Source organism: Delphinapterus leucas, chromosome 5, assembly GCF_059928025.1.
Source record: "Delphinapterus leucas isolate spDelLeu-1000000601 "Yukka" chromosome 5, BTC_Dleu_Yukka2, whole genome shotgun sequence".
NCBI classification, from domain to species: Eukaryota; Metazoa; Chordata; class Mammalia; order Artiodactyla; family Monodontidae; genus Delphinapterus; species Delphinapterus leucas.
In genome coordinates, this window is record NC_143133.1 from 2,490,864 (window position 1) to 2,508,200 (window position 17,337).

Sequence of the window (17,337 nt, forward strand, 5' to 3'; positions counted from 1 at the left end):
GGATCAATAGTTTGTAGACTCTGTGCCGAGGAGGTGCTGTCAGCCTCCATAGACATTTCATTCTCATCGTCAGAAGGGCTCTGTAAATAGTGGCAGATCTTTCATGAAGGAGGTGCTAGGCTGCCTGCCCAAGGCCGCACCAGGTCAAGCAGAGCGCGGCCGAGGTCTGTCCCACCTGTTCTTGTCTGTATCTTCTTCCTTCCCAGTGGCCCAGCCCACACACAGGGATTCCATATGCGATTGCTTTGAGAAAAAAAAAGGCCTGCTGCTTTAAATTTGTAAAACGTGCCAGGGCTGCAGCTGGGGAATGAAGTGAATACTCTCAGGGAGCCTACTGTGCGGCGTGGGCAGGACGTGGCAGACTTGGACGTGCAGCTGAGCCGGGTAGGGCGGGGGTGGGGGGAGGGCCGGGCAGCCCTCCCTGTGCATCCACCTTTCAGTGCAGAACTCGGGCAAGTTCCAGAATTCTAAGTTCAAGCCTAGACTTCCAGGGCGTTTGAAGAGAGGAGAATGGAATATATCTTACTTAACAGCATGTTAGCTTCTTTGATATTTTTTCAGTATTTAGATGCGTGTTGTAGAGATCTTAACTTGTACTCTTGTGCCAAGCCCTGCAATTGTTAATTTCTCCCCTAATGAGAAAACCAAGACATAAAGATATCCAGGCCCATGCAGTCTATTGCATTATGCCACCCAGAGCCAGAATGACCATCATGGGCCTGAGTCTCCACCTGGGTTTTCCCCCAGAACTGAATTTTACCGTTGAAATGGCCATATGGCAGATATTCTCAAGGCCTGGTTCGAAAGGTGGACCAGTTCACTTGATGAGCAAGTACAGGCTTTAAAAAGTAAATGACGTGGGCTTCCCTGGTGGCGCAGTGGTTGAGAGTCCGCCTGCTGATGCAGGGGACACGGGTTCGTGCCCCGGTCCGGGAAGATCCCACATGCCGCGGAGCGGCTGGGCCCGTGAGCCATGGCCACTGAGCCTGTGCTCCGCAATGGGAGAGGCCACAACAGTAAGAGGCCCGCGTACTGCAAAAAAAAAGTAAATGACGTGATGCTAAAACTCATGGAATCCTGAACCTAAGACTGTATATTTCACTGTATGTGGATTTTATCTCAAAAAGAACTGTAAACAAAGATTAAAGTCTAGTTAGTGGTTTTGTTTTTGGCAGTGTATGCATTATCAGTTCTTTTTTTAAAATAACTTTATTTATCTATCTATTTATTTATGGCTGCGTTGGGTCTTCGTTGCTGAGCGTGGCTTTCTCTAGTTGCGGTGAGCAGGGGCTGCTCTTTGTTGCGGTGCGCGAGCTTCTCACTGCGGTGGCTTCTCTTGTTGCGGAGCACGGGCTCTAGGCACATGGGCTTCAGTAGTTGTGGCTCGCGGGCTCAGTAGTTGTGGCGCACGGGCTTAGTTGCTCCGCAGCACGTGGGATCTTCCCGGAACAGGGCTCGAACCCACGTCCCCTGCATTGGCAGGCGGATTCGTAACCACCGCACCACTAAGGGAAGCCCCAGGCCGGGAGCTTTTAAAGAGACACAACCACTAAGCGATCCTGAATTGGACCCTGGACGGGGAAATAGCCAGAAAGGACATCGTTGGTGAAACTGGAACTCGGACTGTGTCACTTTCTCCAGTTTTGATGGCTGTGCTGTGGTCGTGAAAGAAAATGTCCCCGTACTTCAGAAATTCACACTGAAGTATTCAGGGGTGAAGAGGTATGCTGTCTCCACCTTAATCTCAAATAGTTTGGGAAAAGTTACTGGCGTGTGTGTTTAGAGAAGGAGACTGGGAGGAAGGGAGTGAAGGGGAGAGGAGAGAGGATGACACGGCCGGTAGAGCAAGATGTAGACGGCCAGTGAATCTGGGAAAGGGTGTATGGGAGTTCCTTTAACTGTTTTTGTAATTTTCTGCAAGGTTAATTTATATCAAAATTAAAAGCTGCCCCCAAAGGATGGCACGTGTGGCTCTAAGAAAGGGGCAGCTTTAGGTCCAGTGGAGGTGTTTTCGGACCTCGTTCAAAGTCCTGTCTCCCCAGTTTATCAGCTGTGCTAGTAGCTCTGCCTTTCTGAGCACTGCCTGAGTCCCTGGGCAGATGAGGGGCCCGACGCAGAGGGACTGGGACCCCACGTCCCGGCCTGACTCTGCCTCTGTGCGCCCTGAGCTCTGCTGCCTCATTGGCAGATGGCTGCACTTCAGAAACGTGAGGTCAGAAAGGACATTGATAGGAAAGTGGGACCCACTGGGGCTCTGCTGCATCGTTAAACACTTTTCCTGCATTGTTTTCTTGGAAAATGTTGAGATTGATTTAACACCTTTTGAACAGAACTGTCACCTAGTTGTAGCTGTTTATGCAGCAGTGTCCATCCAAGGATCTATGGCCGCCGGCTCAGCCTGAGAGCCAGATCCAGCCCCCGCCAGTTTTTATAAACAAAGCTTTCATGGAACAGCCACGTGCATGCTTTGCTTTGACCTCAAAGTGCTCCTTGCGGTTTAAAAGTGGTTCAGTTTGGGGTAGTTGCTTATTACTTAGTGAATACTTATTCCTGATACTATGCTATTTTGGTGATCACCTTCTCATTAAAAAGATAAGTTTTATGTTTATGGGATTACAATTTTTTAAATAGGGAAATTAAGAGTTCTATTATAAAAAGTTTTTTTTTTTTCCTTTGCCACTGCTAGTTTAACAGAAAACAAATGCCCAGAGGCCCCCGGGGCTTCAGCCTCAGCATTTGTGCCTCTGAGAACAGCTTCTGGAGCTGTGCTCTGCCTGCTAAATAATTCACATCCGTCGGCAGCAGCAGGCTAAAGGTCTGCTCTAAATTATGGATGCGTCTTCTGTGATGCTTTGTGTTAAGTATACTGGTGGCTCCTTCTCCGTGAGCTCCAAGGGAGAGACTCGCCTTTGTCAGCCTGTGGCCTGGGATCTCTGGAGAAAGTGCACTAATTTACCTCTTTGGGGAGCGTGAGCTAAGCAACAATGTCTCTGTGTGTGGCCCGAGCCTGGGGCCCCGGGGGCTGTGCTGGCTGACCCTGGTATGGATTCAGAGGGGTGGTTTGCGGTGAATGGTTGGAAGTATTTGGTTAAATGGCATCACAGTGGCTCTTATCGGCTCTGCCCAGGTAAAGTCCCTCTGGTCTGTGCCTTGTCGTGGTTGGCGGGGGCAGGCAGACTGCGCGGTCTCCAGGTATGTGTGCCGAGGGGGCCCGTCCGCTTGGAGGCCGGTGGCAGTTAGCCCTATTACCTGACCTTGAGTTGTGATTTAAATATTTAAAGTGCTGGAGGTTATGGTTTGGATGAGATATTCTGGTGAGATAATGATGGGTGAAAGCCTTGAGTTAGAGAATTATCTATAAAATGTTAATAGTAAGGCATTCTTCAAGTTATTTGCAACACGGTAACCTGCATGTTTGTCCAGCCAATGTAAAGGTGGTGGCTTTCCTAGTTTTCAGCAGGTCTGAAACAGACTTCAAAAACTTCCTCACCAGGAAAGCATTTCTCTGACTTAAACTGGTGAATTGAAAGGAAAAAAAGAAAACCAACTGCGACAACAGAAACCAGGAAACGTTCTCTAAAGTGAAGCTGTAAGGTGGGATGTGGGGTGTCTTCCATGGACGCCTTTTTCTTTGGCTGGAGGATGAGTGTGTTGTTTTCCAAGCACCTGACACCCCAGAGAGACTCAGGCAGTGGCTTAGACACAGTGGGGTTTCTTCCATCACCTGTTCTGGCCTTGGAGTTGGGGTAGGAATCCTGGCGTTCGAAGGAATTTCATTTGTGTTCAAGGGCAGTCCTCCCACACATGTGCACTGTTTTCTGTGTCGAGAGCAATTCCAGAGTGAGTTTAAAGGTGGCGTGAATTATGAAATTCAGAACTTGACAATGGCTGTCAAGGCCCAGGTGACTCTCCGGTGTCATGGACACACGGAAGTGCTAGGATCTTGTCATCCCCGAGGGGCTCTGCACCCACCACATGGCTCTCCACATTCTTCTGCAAGAACCTGCCACCTAGAGATTCACCAGGAGATCTCACGATGACAAGAGCTGTGTACTGACGTGCTTTACGCAGCCAGGCATTGTCTCTAGTTTTCCCACTCTGAGGGGTGTGCACATTCCCAGAGATCTGGCCGAGGTGGAGGGAAACGGCCGGGGCCGCGGCCTCAGGCAGCGTGGTCTGGCCCTGGAGCTGCTCCTGCAGGGTCACTGCTGTCCCCTCTCGAAGCTCCTGGTGCCTGAGTTGAGGCCCAGGGAGCAGGCATTCAGGTCCCAGAAGCAACAGTGTGGGTGTGTCGGGCAGAAGAAACAAAAGGAGCCTGTGGGGAGGCCCGGGGAGCCAGCGCACGATAACTTTCTGACTTCGTGGGTCAGATGAGAGCTGGGGTCCCGGGCCTGCGTCCCCAGCTGAAATGACTCTTCCCAGGAGAGGCTCTGTCTGCAGGCAGAGCCCAGCCCAGCCCTCCACACCCCCCAACACCCCCGCCCCTTCTCAGGCCCAGCGCATCTTTCTGTGCAGGACACCAGTGCCCCTAAGACTCCACGGCAGGAACCGCCTTGCTCCCACCAAGGCATCAGAAAAGGCAGGCCTCAGGGTGTGCCTGCCGCTGGCCGGCTGAGCCGCGCAGCCCACAATGAGCGGCCAGGGGGGTCCTTTCTGTTTTTAATTGTAATGTTTAATGTTTCTTTATCGATTAGACTTTTAAAGTGTCAGTTATTGATCTGTGAGTCTTCAAAAATAATTCATATTGGCTAAATCTTATAAAAATGAATTGGTATATGGGTCATCTTTCCCTTAACACGTGTATTCGGTCAGCGTTCATTTTTCCTTCACTCAATCCCTCCACAAACTTGCAGCGTTGGGCAGGGCAGGGGTGGGCGCCTGGGAAGCCTGCCCACACCCCCCCCCGCCTCCCTCGTGTCCTGTGTGCACTGGTCTACATCGCTCTGCCTGTTGCGTGTTGGAATCCACACACCTTTTGTTTGACAAGTAAAAGCTGCAACACCCTTGATGGGTTCAGCTGCTGTGTCTGCAGTTTGCCCCCCACCCTGTCCTCACCACCCAGCCTCAGCCGGACCTCTGCTGGCCGCTCTCCACGTGCAGCCAGAAGGACAAAAAGTCCCTTCTTTTTTATTATTATTATTAACGGAATGTTTTATTTTTAGCATAGATGTGATGGCTTTTTTTTCAATATTTTTTATTAAAGTATAGTTGACTTACAATGTCATGTTAATTTCTGCTGTACAGCAAAGCAATTCAGTTATACATACATATATATATATATATATATATATATATATATACATTCTTTTTTTAAAATATTCTTTCCCGTTATGGCTTATCCTAGAATATTGACTACAGTTCCCTGTGCTGTACAGTAGAACCTTGTTGTTTATCCATTCTCTATATAATAGCTTACATCTGCTCATCCCAAACTCCCACTCCATCCCTCCCCTTTGGCAACCACAAGTCTGTTCTTGTGTCTGTGAGTCTGTTTCTGTTTTGTAGATAAGTTCATCTGTGTCATACTTTAGATTCCACATGTAAGTGATATCGTATGGTATTTGTCTCTCCGTCTGGCTTACTTCACTCAGTATGATCGTCTCTAGGTCCGTTGATGTTACCGCAAATGGCATGGTTTCACTCTTCCTTATGGCTGAGCAGTATTCCAGTGTGTATATATGTACCACATCTTTATCCATTCATCTGTCGATGGACATTTAGGTTGTTTCCATGTCCTGGCTATTGTGAATAGTGCTGCTCTGAACATAGGGGTGCATGCATCTTTTCGAATTATAGTTTTGTCTGGATATATGCCCAGGAGTGGGATTGCTGGATCATATGGTAATTCTATTTTTAGTTTTTTGAGGAACCTCCATACTGTTTTCCACAGTGGCTGCACCAACTTACATTCCCACCAACCGTGTAGGAGGGTTTCCTTTTCTCCACACCCTCTCTAGCATTTATTGTTTGTAGACTTTCTAGTCTGACCAGTGTGAGATGGTACCTAATTGTAGTTTTGAAGTGCATCTTTCTAATAATTAGTGATGTTGAGCATCTTTTCATGTGCCTATTAGCCATCTGTATTTCTTCTTTGGAGAAATGTCTATTTAGGTCTTCTGCCCGTTTTTTGTTTGTTTGTTTGTTTGTTTTTTTGCGGTACGCGGGCCTCTCACTGCTGTGGCCTCTCCCGTTGTGGAGCACAGGCTCCGGACGCGCAGGATCCGCGGCCATGGCTCACAGGCCCAGCCGCTCCGCGGCATGTGGGATCTTCCCAGACTGGGGCACGAACCCGTGTCCCCTGCATCGGCAGGCGGACTCTCAACCACTGCGCCACCAGGGAAGCCCTGCCCGTGTTTTGATTGGGTTGTTTGTTTTTCTGTTGCTGAGTTGTATGAGCTGCTTATATATTTTGGAAATTAAGCCCTTGTCGGTTGCATTGTTTGCAAATATTTTCTCCCATCTTGACATTCCCTTGTTTATCGCTGTCCTCCAGGGTGAAATTCACACAGCTTGGGTGCCCACCTCCCGGCCGCACTGGCCTTGCCTGCCAGCTCTCACAGCCACACGGGCTGTGAGCCGTGTTTATTCTGCCACAGGGCCTTTGCACGTGCTTGTCCCCTTGTGGAAGGCTTTTCCCGCTTTCCTGAGGTCGGTTAAGTTCTGTTCATCCCTCAACTCTCAGTTCAGCCATTATTGCCTTAAGGGGAAAAAGCTGGAGGAAAATGTTTTGGTGCTCATACTTTACCGAGTGTTTTTAAAATAGACTGTTTCATCTTTTGAGGATGACCCTGTTTATCAGCATGAAACGTAGCAGGGAAGCTTCTCTGCTCGGCCCCTGATGCTGCCCCGGACGCTGGTTCATGGTTCACATTCTCTTTGGCTCCGTGTGGGGGTCCCCGGGGCTGGGGCATCTTAAGCCTCTACTTAGTGACAGATCATACTCTTCCTCCACTTTCCTTTGGTTTATTGATCTTTTTTTTTATTGATGTGTAGGTGCTCTTAAATATAAAGAAAATTAGTCCTTCAGCTGTGTAGCGTGTTACATGTATTTCCCATAGTTTCTTATTTGTCTTTTGCCTTAGCTCACAGTGTTTTTTACAGAGATTTGATTTTATTTTTTTGAGGTGTAGTTGACGTACAACATTTTGTTAGTTTCAGATGTACAACATAGTGTTTCAAAATTTGTATATATTGTGAAATGATTGCCACAGTGAGTCTAGCTGACTTCCCTCACCGGGCACAGATGCAGAATTCTTTCTTGTGATGAGAACTTCCAAGGTCTCCTCTCTTAGCTCCTTTCATGCGCGCGACGCAGTGTCGTTGCTTACACTCGCCGTGCCGTGCCGTCCGTCCCCAGGACCTGTTTCTCTTATGTCTGGACGTTTGTACCCGCTGATCCCTCCACCCACATTGCCCCCCACCCCGCCCACTGCCTCTGGCACCAGCCGTCTGCTCTCACACACAGAGGCTTCAAGTCTGTCTCTGACGGCTCTGGGCGGGAGGCTGCCGGATGCCCTCACTCAGGTATCTCAGAGAACTGTCCCATGCTTTCTTCTAGTATTTCTCTGACTTCACTGTTTACGTTTAAATCTTTGGTCCATGTGGCGTTTATTCTAGTGCGTATTGCAAGACCCCCAACTTGGTCACTCTCCAGCTGGTCACAGTTGACCCTGTAGCATGTATTGAGTGATCCGGCTGTGTCCTGTCCCAGTGGCGCGTCTGATTCTGCAGCGGCATCGTTCAGGATGCGGCGTGCGACGTATGTAACATTGGGTGGGGCTGGCCCTGCCTCCGTGCTTTTGTTTTGTGTAGTTTTCCAGCATTTCGTGTTTGGTTTTCCACGTGAACCTTTACACTCAGTTTGTCTGGTTCTAATAGAACGTGTACTGGGAAGTGTGTTGGGAGGAGAGGTTAATTTGGGGGGATGGGAGTCTGTGGTGTTTAGTCCTTTGTTGCCTCTGTTACTGGACACAAATCACACGTGAAGACGTGGGGTCTTCCAGGACCCCAGCCCCAAGGAGAGAGAGGAGGAGAGTGTGAGCGTGTGCCTGCCTGTGAGCGTGTCAGGGTGCGTGTGTGAGCGTGTGTGAGCATGTGCCTGCCTGTGAGCGTGTGTGAGCGTGTGTGAGTGTGCGCCTGCCTCTGAGTGTGTCAGCGCGCGTTGAGGAGCGGGTTTCCAGTCACATACGCACAAAACCGAGAGCTGTTCTCGCAGGGAAGTTTTGTGTGTCGGGGTCTAAGCAGAGCATTTCCAGATGGTTCCGTGTGCCCTGGTCCTCAGCTCCCTGCCTGGGCACTGCGGCGCACCTAGCGACAGTGCGTGTTTCTCCGGGTCCTGGGAACCCCACCGTGCCCCTTTCTCTCTGCTCAGCCCACCTGTCACCCAGCCCTGGCTCCTGGCCCGTCCCGACCTCAGGTGGACTCACTTGGAGCCCCTGCTGTGCCCGCGGCCAGGGCGGCCGCGACCTGTGACAAGCATCCTTGTCGGGTGTGTGCGTGCGCGGCCTCAGGAGGTGGGTTCGGTCTCGTTCCCACTCGGCCCAGTACCCAGGGTGCCCAGAACGATGCGGCCACAGTGTGGGCACTCGCCTCACTGTGTCGGCTGAACGCACCTCCTGTAGAAGACAGATGGTGAGGGCCCCGTGGGCGGGAGGGGGACAGGCCCGCAGGTGAGTGAGGTCTGTGCTGGCCCCACAGAGCTGAACGGCGCCGACCTGAAGGACTGCGTGAGCAACCACAGCCTGAGCAGCAATGCCAGCCTCCCCAGCGTGCAGAGCTGCCGGCGCCTGCGTGAGCGGAGGGTTGCCAGCTGGGCCGTGTCCTTCGAACGGCTTCTGCAGGACCCGCTCGGAGTTCGCTACTTTTCTGTGAGTCTGATGGGCAGCGGGCACCTCCTGCAGCTGGCCCCAGGGCAGGGCTGGGCAGGGCAGACGTCTCGTCCTCCTGCTTCTACCCCGGGCGCTCAGGCCCAGGGGCTGGAGGGCGCCTCTCTCTGCTGTGAGGGGCATCAGAGCTTCTTGTGAGCCCTTGGAAGCAGCTGCCTGCTAGCCAGGCCGGCTACTAGGAAGGCTTGCTCAGCTTCTAAGGAAACAGCTGGGAAGGCCCAAGTGGTCCCAGTGAGGGCAGCTTTTAAGTTCGCTCCCAGGTAAATTCTGGAGAGGCGCTTGGCACCCCTGGTTTCTGTGAAAGATGAAAATAAGAATAAAGTGGGAATAATGAAACAGAGCACAAGAGGAGGGAGGTCCCACCGCCACTACTGACGTACCCTTTTCCAAGGATTGTGTGAAGGTTAATCTATGGTGTTTTTCTTAGGATTTTCTAAGGAAGGAATTCAGTGAAGAAAACATTTTATTCTGGCAGGCCTGTGAATATTTTCATCATGTTCCCGCACACGACAAAAAAGAGGTACGTTTCTTCCGGCTGGGAAGTGGGAGTGGTTAAAGGGCAGGGTGATTTGAGCGTAGGTTCACACATAGTGCAGTTTGAAAAGTCCGTGTAAAAATATTTTCACACGATTAAAAAAAATTTTTTTCAGAATGTTTCTTAATATATATGATATTTAATTTTGCCTAAACATAGCTTGCATAAATGGCCCTAAAACTTTCAGCACATGTGCTGCCACTCCGTGTGTGGAAGGGGATTTAAGAGAAAATCCTGGGCCATCCTAAGGATGCCCATCCGTACGGCCCCCCCTTGCAGGCTGTGCGGGGGCAGGTGAGCCCCCGCTGGTGTGGGTGCTGACCCGCGGCGTGACCCGCTCTGAGGCAGCCTGTGCCCCTCCCTCAGAGGAGGCCTCTTCTCTGCTTCTCACGCTCCGTGCTGCCCGGACCTCCCTCCCACTTTGGCGAGACCACACCATGCGACAGCACCCGCGCCGCCCGCACCCGGATGCCCCCGTAGCAGCAGCACAGCCTTGGTCTTTGGAACATTCAGATTGCGCTTTGACAAAATTTGGAGAGGAGCTGATTTATCGAAAAGTTTCATACTGGCTGGTACTTTTAGTTATTATCCAAGCAAGAAATATTTATTAGGCCCCAAGAAAATGTGTCTCCATTGCCTGGACCCGTGTCAGAAAACACGTGTGTGGTCTGCATGTCCCACTCACGCGCTGTCCCGTCAGCTCTCCTACAGGGCCCGCGAGATCTTCAGTAAGTTCCTGAGCAGCAAAGCCACCATGCCGGTCAACATCGACAGCCAAGCCCAGCTGGCGGACGACATCCTCAGCGCCCCGCACCCCGACATGTTCAAGGAGCAGCAGCTCCAGGTGACTGCCCGGGGCACGGGCAGAGGACTCGGGTCCCGGAGAGCAGCCCCCGCAGGCACCAGACTGCGAGGAGAGTGCTGGTGGGACCCCCACCCCTACCCCGCCCAACTCCAGCCCCTGGGCTCCATCTCAGAGCCAGGGTTCAGCAGGGCCCTGGAGCAGGACGTCCCCACCGCGGTGTACCTGACTGTTGACACTCTCCCTTATGCATCTGTGTATCATCACGGGTTCATGGGTGGTGATATACATAGAGATCGATGGACGTTTGGATTTTTTTCAGTTTTAGGACATCACTGTGATGAAAAGTGTGCATTGGACTTAATGTGTTTTAGAGCACATGTCCACTGGCCTTAGCCAGGGGTTACTTCTGTTGCTGAGTCATATGAATGAGGTTTAAGAAAATGGAGGAAGGTATTTTCAAGACAGGTCTCACTTCCTTTAGGTTTCCAGTTGCCTTTGGTTTCATTCTTATTTAACAAAGTAAAGATTCTCCAAGATTGCACCTTGGCTGTCCTGAGGCCGCTCAGACGCTGGCTTTATGTGGGTTGTTGGAACTGGCTGATCATAAGCACGGCCCCCGAGGGCTGGCGTGTTATAAGTGTGATCAGACATAATGGAGCCTGGGCAACAACTCTAGGGGCGATGAGGGACTTTGGGAACAGGCCCTGCTGCGCGTGCGGCCTGGCGCCGCCCCGCACCTTCAGGGCCAAGTGTCCGGTTCCGTGTGTCACTGGACAGTGCTGTTTCCTCGGCAGATCTTCAACCTGATGAAGTTCGACAGCTACACTCGCTTTCTGAAATCGCCGCTATACCAAGAGTGCATCCTGGCGGAGGTGGAGGGCCGCCCACTGCCCGACGCGCAGCAGGTCCCCAGCAGTCCCACCTCCAAGCACAGCGTCAGCTCCGACCACTCAAACGCGTCCACGCCAAAGAAGGTGCCTGTCCCGGCCGCGCTGGCCCCCCCCAGATGAAAGCTGTTCTGCAGAGATGACAGCAGATGCCCCTGTTGATGCCCCTGTTGGCTTATCCCCTCACCCGCAGGGAATGCAAGGCCCTCTTAGCACTCGCACCTCCCGTGCGTCTTGTCCGAGGCTCTGGTCAGGGCGGGGGGCTCCAGCTGCCATTTCTGGAAAGGCTGGTGGGGCTGCGCCTCTGGCCTTGAGGGACCTGGACCCTCCCGCGGAGCACGTGTCTTGGTGGCCTGCTCCAGCTCCCTTCCCCATGCATTTCATGTGATATTAAATTAACTTCACACTGTTTTAACGACGTTTTCCGTTTGACGGCAGTTGAATGGAAAATCGAAATCAGGACGGTCCCTGAATGAAGAGTTGGGAGATGAGGACAGCGAGAAGAAACGAAAAGGAGCGTTTTTCTCTTGGTCAAGGACCAGGAGCGCCGGGCGGTCCCAGAAGAGGAAGGACCAAGGTGACCGTCCAAGCGGTTCGTGGTTTGTCGTGTGGGGGGGGGGGGGGCGAGGCCCTCTCGGGGACAAATGAGGACGTGTGGGCTGTGCTTGTGACGTGGCCCTTTGGGGCGGCCTGGCTGGGGAAGCGGGGGCTGTAGGGCCCTCTGAGAGGGGGCATGGTGCATTCTAACCCCCCAGGCTAGGGCGCCCGACGGGTACCACCCTCTTCTTGCTTGAGCAGTAATGGGTGCTCTTGGTAGAAAATTTGGAAAATACAACCAAGTGAAAAGCAGAAAATACAGGTGTCCTGCCCTCTGTCCACCCAGACTGCCTCTTGCTTTTCTGCCGTGTGCAGAGAGGTACACGAGCTTTTGTAATTTCTTCAAGAAAATGTGACACCATAGTTTGGGTACCAAGCATTTTCAAAATTGTAATTTTATTATTGTAAATTTTAAAGGTTGCCATCCTAGATCTTCTCTCCCTTGGTTTCTTTCTTGGATGTGGCTGAGAAGACAGTGTGAGAGGGACAGGGACGAGGGCTGGGGCGCCCCGGGAGGGAGGTGGGTGGGCGGGTAGCAGCCTGGGCGGGGAGGGGGTGGACGGGGCAGAGAAGGGCGGGGCGCACACTGGGCGCGGGAAGCACGCGCGGGAGGGTTTGGCGGCCTTTTCTTCTCCACAGGCTGTCAGGAAAGGGATTATTTTCTGGGAAATAACCTGCAGGCTCCAGACCCGGGCCCCAAGATTAGGTTGGGCAGCCTACCGAGGGAGCTTGGAGCACCTGAGGGGGTGGTGCCTGTGCTGTGCCAGGCACTTTAGAGGGTTCATCTCCTGCTCAGAGCCGGCCGCAGGCAGGTCTTATGCCCACTTTGCAGAGGGCAGTGTAGGGAGGCTGTGGGCCTCTGCCAGTGCCCTGAGGCTCCAGGGCCCTGCCTGGGGTGGCCCGTACAGCTATTCTTCCACAAGGAAGGGCAGCCGGAGCTGGGGGTGGGAGCAGTGTCGTCAGTGTGGCCAGGGACCCCCGAGGACCGGAGATGGGGGAGTGCCTGCCTCTCTAGGTCTGTGTCTCCGAGCGGGACCCCAGGAGACCGGGGTACCCATACCTGGCACGTCTTTAGAGAGCCACCCGGAAAGGCCCTAAGTCCTGACTCCGGGACGCTCCCAGGCACCCTGACTCTCTGGCCTGGCAGTCGGTTGCTTTGGCAGGTGGGTCAGTGGGGCCTGGGGGCCTCCGTGTAATCGGGCCCCCTGCTCCACCCCCAGGCCCCGGCACAGCGGCATGATCGGGGCCCTAGGCCCTGTGTTTTAAAGGTCCTTTTTCTATGTCAGAGTTCTTGCGAGTTTTAGATTGCGGTTAGCTCAGTCAGTGGCATCGGATGGCGCGATTGTCAGCTCGTTCAGGACTTTACAGGAAGACGGGACGTGAGCCGTCGGTAAAAGATGCCGTAACCGGCTGGCATGTGAAGCCGCGTGTTGAGATGACAATTCCAGATTAAATGGAGGGCAGGGAGGCCCTACACTTGCTTCCGTTTTGACCTGCGATGAGGCAGCAGGAGCCGGGGGGCTGCGCGGCCGCCAGCAGAGCAGAGCACGGGCCTGGGCGGTGGCTCCCGGCTCCGGCTGCGTGCCAGGGGCGAGGCTGCGCCGCCGAAGGGCCTCCGAGCCTGGCTCCCGTCCTTCGAGCGTGTCTGTTCAGCCTAAAGGAGGTGTGGGGCTGTGGGGGACGTGACCACACTCGGGGGGTTTCTGCGCTTCTGCGTTAAGCGAGCAAGCGTGAAGCTGGTGCCGTTGGGTGTTCTGAGTCCCTATGTCCCTGCAGACCCCGTGCACACCAACGGAGGCCTGGGCCGCCGGGAGTCGCAGGGCTCCATGACCTCGGCCGGGAGCCTGGACCTGGTGAGTCCCCGCAAAGCCGTGTCCCTCGTAAGGGAGCTGTTGCATGGATGGGGAGGGCGCCCCTTGAGCTCTAAGAATATCTCTGGGTTCATTTCTGAGACCTTTAGTTCCCGTTCAGGCACGTTTCTCTGGACGCCCACGGGAGCAGGCAGGTACTCCTCTTCGTCTCAGCACCTGCACGTCCCGTGAGCTCAGACACCCCTGTGTCTCTGCCTGTGCACTGGGGGCTGTGCCGACAGGGCTCTTCCCCGCCGGCCCCTGCTGTGGGCCGGGGGCCCGGGTCCTGCCTGGCCCTGCGCTCTCTCCTCACGCCCCGCTGAGTTGCTTGTCTGGCCCAGTTTCCAGTTAGGTGGAGGAGGCACTGGGCTCACCTGCTAGCTGCTTAGCTGTCGCCTGATGGCAATTCTGGAAAACCCTATTGTCGCCGGCCTCCTAGTCACTTGAGGCGGCCAGGCAGTAGTGAATGTGGATGTCATTCTTCTTCAGTTACAACAGCACCAGTTAGAGCCGCGAGGGTGGGCCACGCACCAGTCAGCCACTGATGCCTGAACGAGCACCCCAAAGCCCAGTGGCTTAAGACAAAGGACATTTATTATTGCCCGTGCCTCTGTGGGAAGGGCATATTTGGGGCCATTTTGCAATCAGTCTACCACCTGCAAACTAGTTTTCTGAAGTAATATTTGGGAGAAAGAGATTTTCAGACCCTCGGAGGACAGAGTGGTAAGGAAGTGACAACCAGGGCAAGTCGGGCATTAGAAGGAGGCATGCGGGGAGCCGTCTGTAGCCAGGAAGCAGTGCTGTAACTCAGGGACCCAGAGGTCTGGCACGGGGCGCGTGGCCGCGGGCTGGCCCCGGTCCGGCTCCTGCCCCGAGCACGTGGGAGCCCTGCTCCGCGCAGTGGGGAGGGGCCGCCTCCCGCTCCTGCCCAGTCCACCCGCAGCGCAGGCATCACGTCGCAGGTGCTGCCGCGCTGGAAGGCTCGCTTCCCCATCCTGCAGGCGTGTCCCCCGCCTCAGGGCCTGGCAGTGGGACAGGTGGGCTGGGCCACATCCCCCGCGCCGGGCAGAGGTGGTGGGCGTTCTCTGGGCAGAGGGCACCCCAGGCTGCAGGCTGCCTGCAGGGCGCACCCCCTGGCAGCCCCGCGGAGGAAGGAGCTGAGACTCCCCCGTGCCCCTCACACCCGGCGTCCCCATGCCGCCAGCTCCTCGTGACCTGGGGGCCAGGGTCTGAGGGGCCTCACACCCTCAGGTGTGTGCCGCTGCCTCTGAGCCTTGGCCTGGCCGTCCCGGCCCCTCTCCCAGCCTCTTCCCTCCGGTCCACCTGCTGTCTGTCCGTCCATTCCTCTCGGAAAGGCCTTGGGCCTGTGAGGTCGGGCAGAAAGAGCCAGAAAGGTGACCAGAAGCAGCAGAGGCTGCCTGCCTTGTCCGTCCCCGGCTCCTAGTCTGAGAGATAGGCGAGGCAGCTCCTGGTCCCCAGATGGCCTCAGTGGGCTCTGCAGGGTGACTCCACGTGCTTCCGGGTCAGGGAGGCCAAGACCGGACCCCCGAAAACAAAAGTGGGAAGGCCCATCCTATTCTAGTAGGAAAGCTAGTTAGCGTGGCCCTTGTAAAAGTTTAGACTCAGAGGTTGGAGGCTGGGACTGCAAGGACGGTGCCTGTAGTTGAGAGGGGGTGGCTCTCTCTGTCAACTAGCAGCCCCACAACGTCGCGGCCGTGTGCGCACAGCGCACTGTGCCTTTATCGGCACGTGTCTGCATTGTGGAGCTGGGTGTGCACAGGGAGCCGCACTGCTGGGCCCCCCACGCGTGTGCAAGCTACAAGGGCCCTTCCCTGGGGCCTCCCTGCACTTTCCCTGACCTTTTGCCCGCTCCCATGTCTCCCTGCCCCCCAGCCAGAGGCCTGCAGGACCCTGGCGCCCGAGAAGGACAAGGCCGCCAAGCACTGCAGCATCCAGCTCCCCGACGGGACGGCCTGCGTGGTGCTCGTCAGGGCGGGGCTCTCCATCAAGGAAGTCCTGGCCGGGCTCTGCGAGCGACATGGCATCAGCGGGGCTGCCGTGGACCTCTTCCTGGTGGGCGGGGACAAGGTACAGGGCTGCAGAGACCGAGGGCTTCTCCTTTGGGGGCGTCTGCCCTGTGGGAGATCCTGCCGGTGGGGGAGCCGGCTAACCTGTGTGTGTTTACCTGAGCCTGCGGGTTCCCTGCCGCCTTGGCCTGTGTTGGGCCTCACGGCTGACTCTGCTCTGTGCTCCATGCATGTGGCGGAGGTGGGTCCCGAGAGCGCCGTCTCGCTGCGCAGAACCCTTTGCGGGCTCACAGCAGCTGGTCAGAGAGCTGAGGCCTTCTCTCCGGCTATGGTGGGCCGCGTTTGAAGCTGCACTTTGCTCCGTGCAGCTGTGCGCCCTGGCTCCCACTGACGCCCATCTCTCTTCCTTTCATGTGTTCCGTAGCCTCTGGTGCTGCACCAGGACAGTAGCATCTTGGAGTCTAGGGACCTGCGCCTAGAAAAACGCACTTTATTTCGGTAAGAGAAATGCAATTGCCATTTTCATGAGGTTTCCAGAGCCACAGGCTGTTTCTGACCACTTGCCCCGCTGGCCTCCGCTCTACTGGGGGTGCCGGCACCCCCACTGTGAGCTCAGAGGGGCAGCCGCACGTGGCCCCAGGCACCCCGGGGGCCAGAGGGTCACGCTCCCCGCCTGCCGGCGACCACGGCAGGGCTACACCCGGGGCAGGGTCGACCCGTGGGGAGGGGCCGCTCCTTGTCGGGTGTGACAGTCCTGGCTCAGCCCCACGAGACCCTAAAGAAGCCCCCTGTGGGCTCTCTTCTCGTGCAGAACCTGGGGCTGCCTTGGTGATGCCCGTGGGTGCCATGCTGCTCTGCTTTTGAGACGGAACGTCCACATGACAGTTACCACGTGTTTGTGGCAAACGTGCTCCTGTTTCTCCCCCTCCAACCAGGCTGGATCTGGTGCCGATTAACCGGTCTGTGGGACTCAAGGCCAAGCCCAGCAAGCCAGTCGCGGAGGTGCTGCGGCCCGTGGCGGCCAAGTACGGCCTGCGCCTGAGTGAGCTGGTGGCCCGGCTGGTGAGTGAGCGACATGGGGCCCCTGGGCCCCCGAGCCGCCCGCAAGCTCAGCGCTGCCTGCTGGGGCCCAGCCTGCCCCCGTTGTCCGCGAAGCGAGCTGTGGCTGGCGAAACGGGAGGACGCCGTGGGGCCGACCCAGCGCCTGTGTGCGGCTTCTCCACCCAGCAGGCCCTGGGGAGGACGTTGCCACTGCCCTCCTGTTTCCCACCCTTTGGTGGAAATGCTTGCTGCTTCTTCGTACCGTGGTCGTGCCCTCTGGGATTTGGGTTGGTATTTGAGATTTGGGGGTTTGGGCCCAGGGAAACCAAGAAGAGAAAGAAATGAAAACCTTGCAGCCTCCCACCGTTTGCAAATCTGATCGGATGACGGCACGCGGTGGCGTGCGTGACCCGATCTGCAACAGCCTGTCGGGCATCCGCTGCTTCACCGTGCAGCTTCCCATAGGCCGTGGGTCTGACAGCTCTCTCTGGTGTTTCGGAGCCGGGCCGTCGGGTTCCTCCGTGCATGGGTGAAGCAGGGATGAGAGCAGAGTCCCCGTTCCTACAGCCGGAGGGTGGTCCCGCACCTCCACACGTTTGCTTTGAAATGCGGTGACTTATGACCCATTGGCCTGTGTTCTCCTTTCTTTAGAAATTATACTTTATCAGGGCTACGATTTCAAGTATTTTTAGGATTTTTATTTTCTCTGA

At 55.2% G+C, this 17,337-nt stretch overlaps 1 protein-coding gene across 9 annotated transcripts in view; it reads left to right on the forward strand.

Moving 5' to 3' along the window:
* The window catches only part of RGS12 (regulator of G protein signaling 12), a 98,623-nt gene that overhangs the window by 68,377 nt on the left and 12,909 nt on the right, over positions 1-17,337 (forward strand). For 3 of the 9 annotated variants that reach the window (XM_089911443.1, XM_089911447.1, XM_089911450.1), the window contains exons 6-16: positions 8,372-8,513; positions 8,698-8,867; positions 9,313-9,405; positions 10,121-10,264; positions 11,020-11,199; positions 11,551-11,704; positions 12,127-12,186; positions 13,486-13,562; positions 15,453-15,647; positions 16,011-16,084; positions 16,522-16,648. In XM_089911443.1, the coding sequence (XP_089767569.1) occupies positions 8,372-8,513; positions 8,698-8,867; positions 9,313-9,405; positions 10,121-10,264; positions 11,020-11,199; positions 11,551-11,704; positions 12,127-12,186; positions 13,486-13,562; positions 15,453-15,647; positions 16,011-16,084; positions 16,522-16,648 (1,416 nt within the window). The remainder of the gene's footprint in view (positions 1-8,371; positions 8,514-8,697; positions 8,868-9,312; positions 9,406-10,120; positions 10,265-11,019; positions 11,200-11,550; positions 11,705-12,126; positions 12,187-13,485; positions 13,563-15,452; positions 15,648-16,010; positions 16,085-16,521; positions 16,649-17,337) is intronic. The other 6 variants (XM_089911449.1, XM_089911451.1, XM_089911444.1 and 3 more) reach the window with 5 other exon arrangements.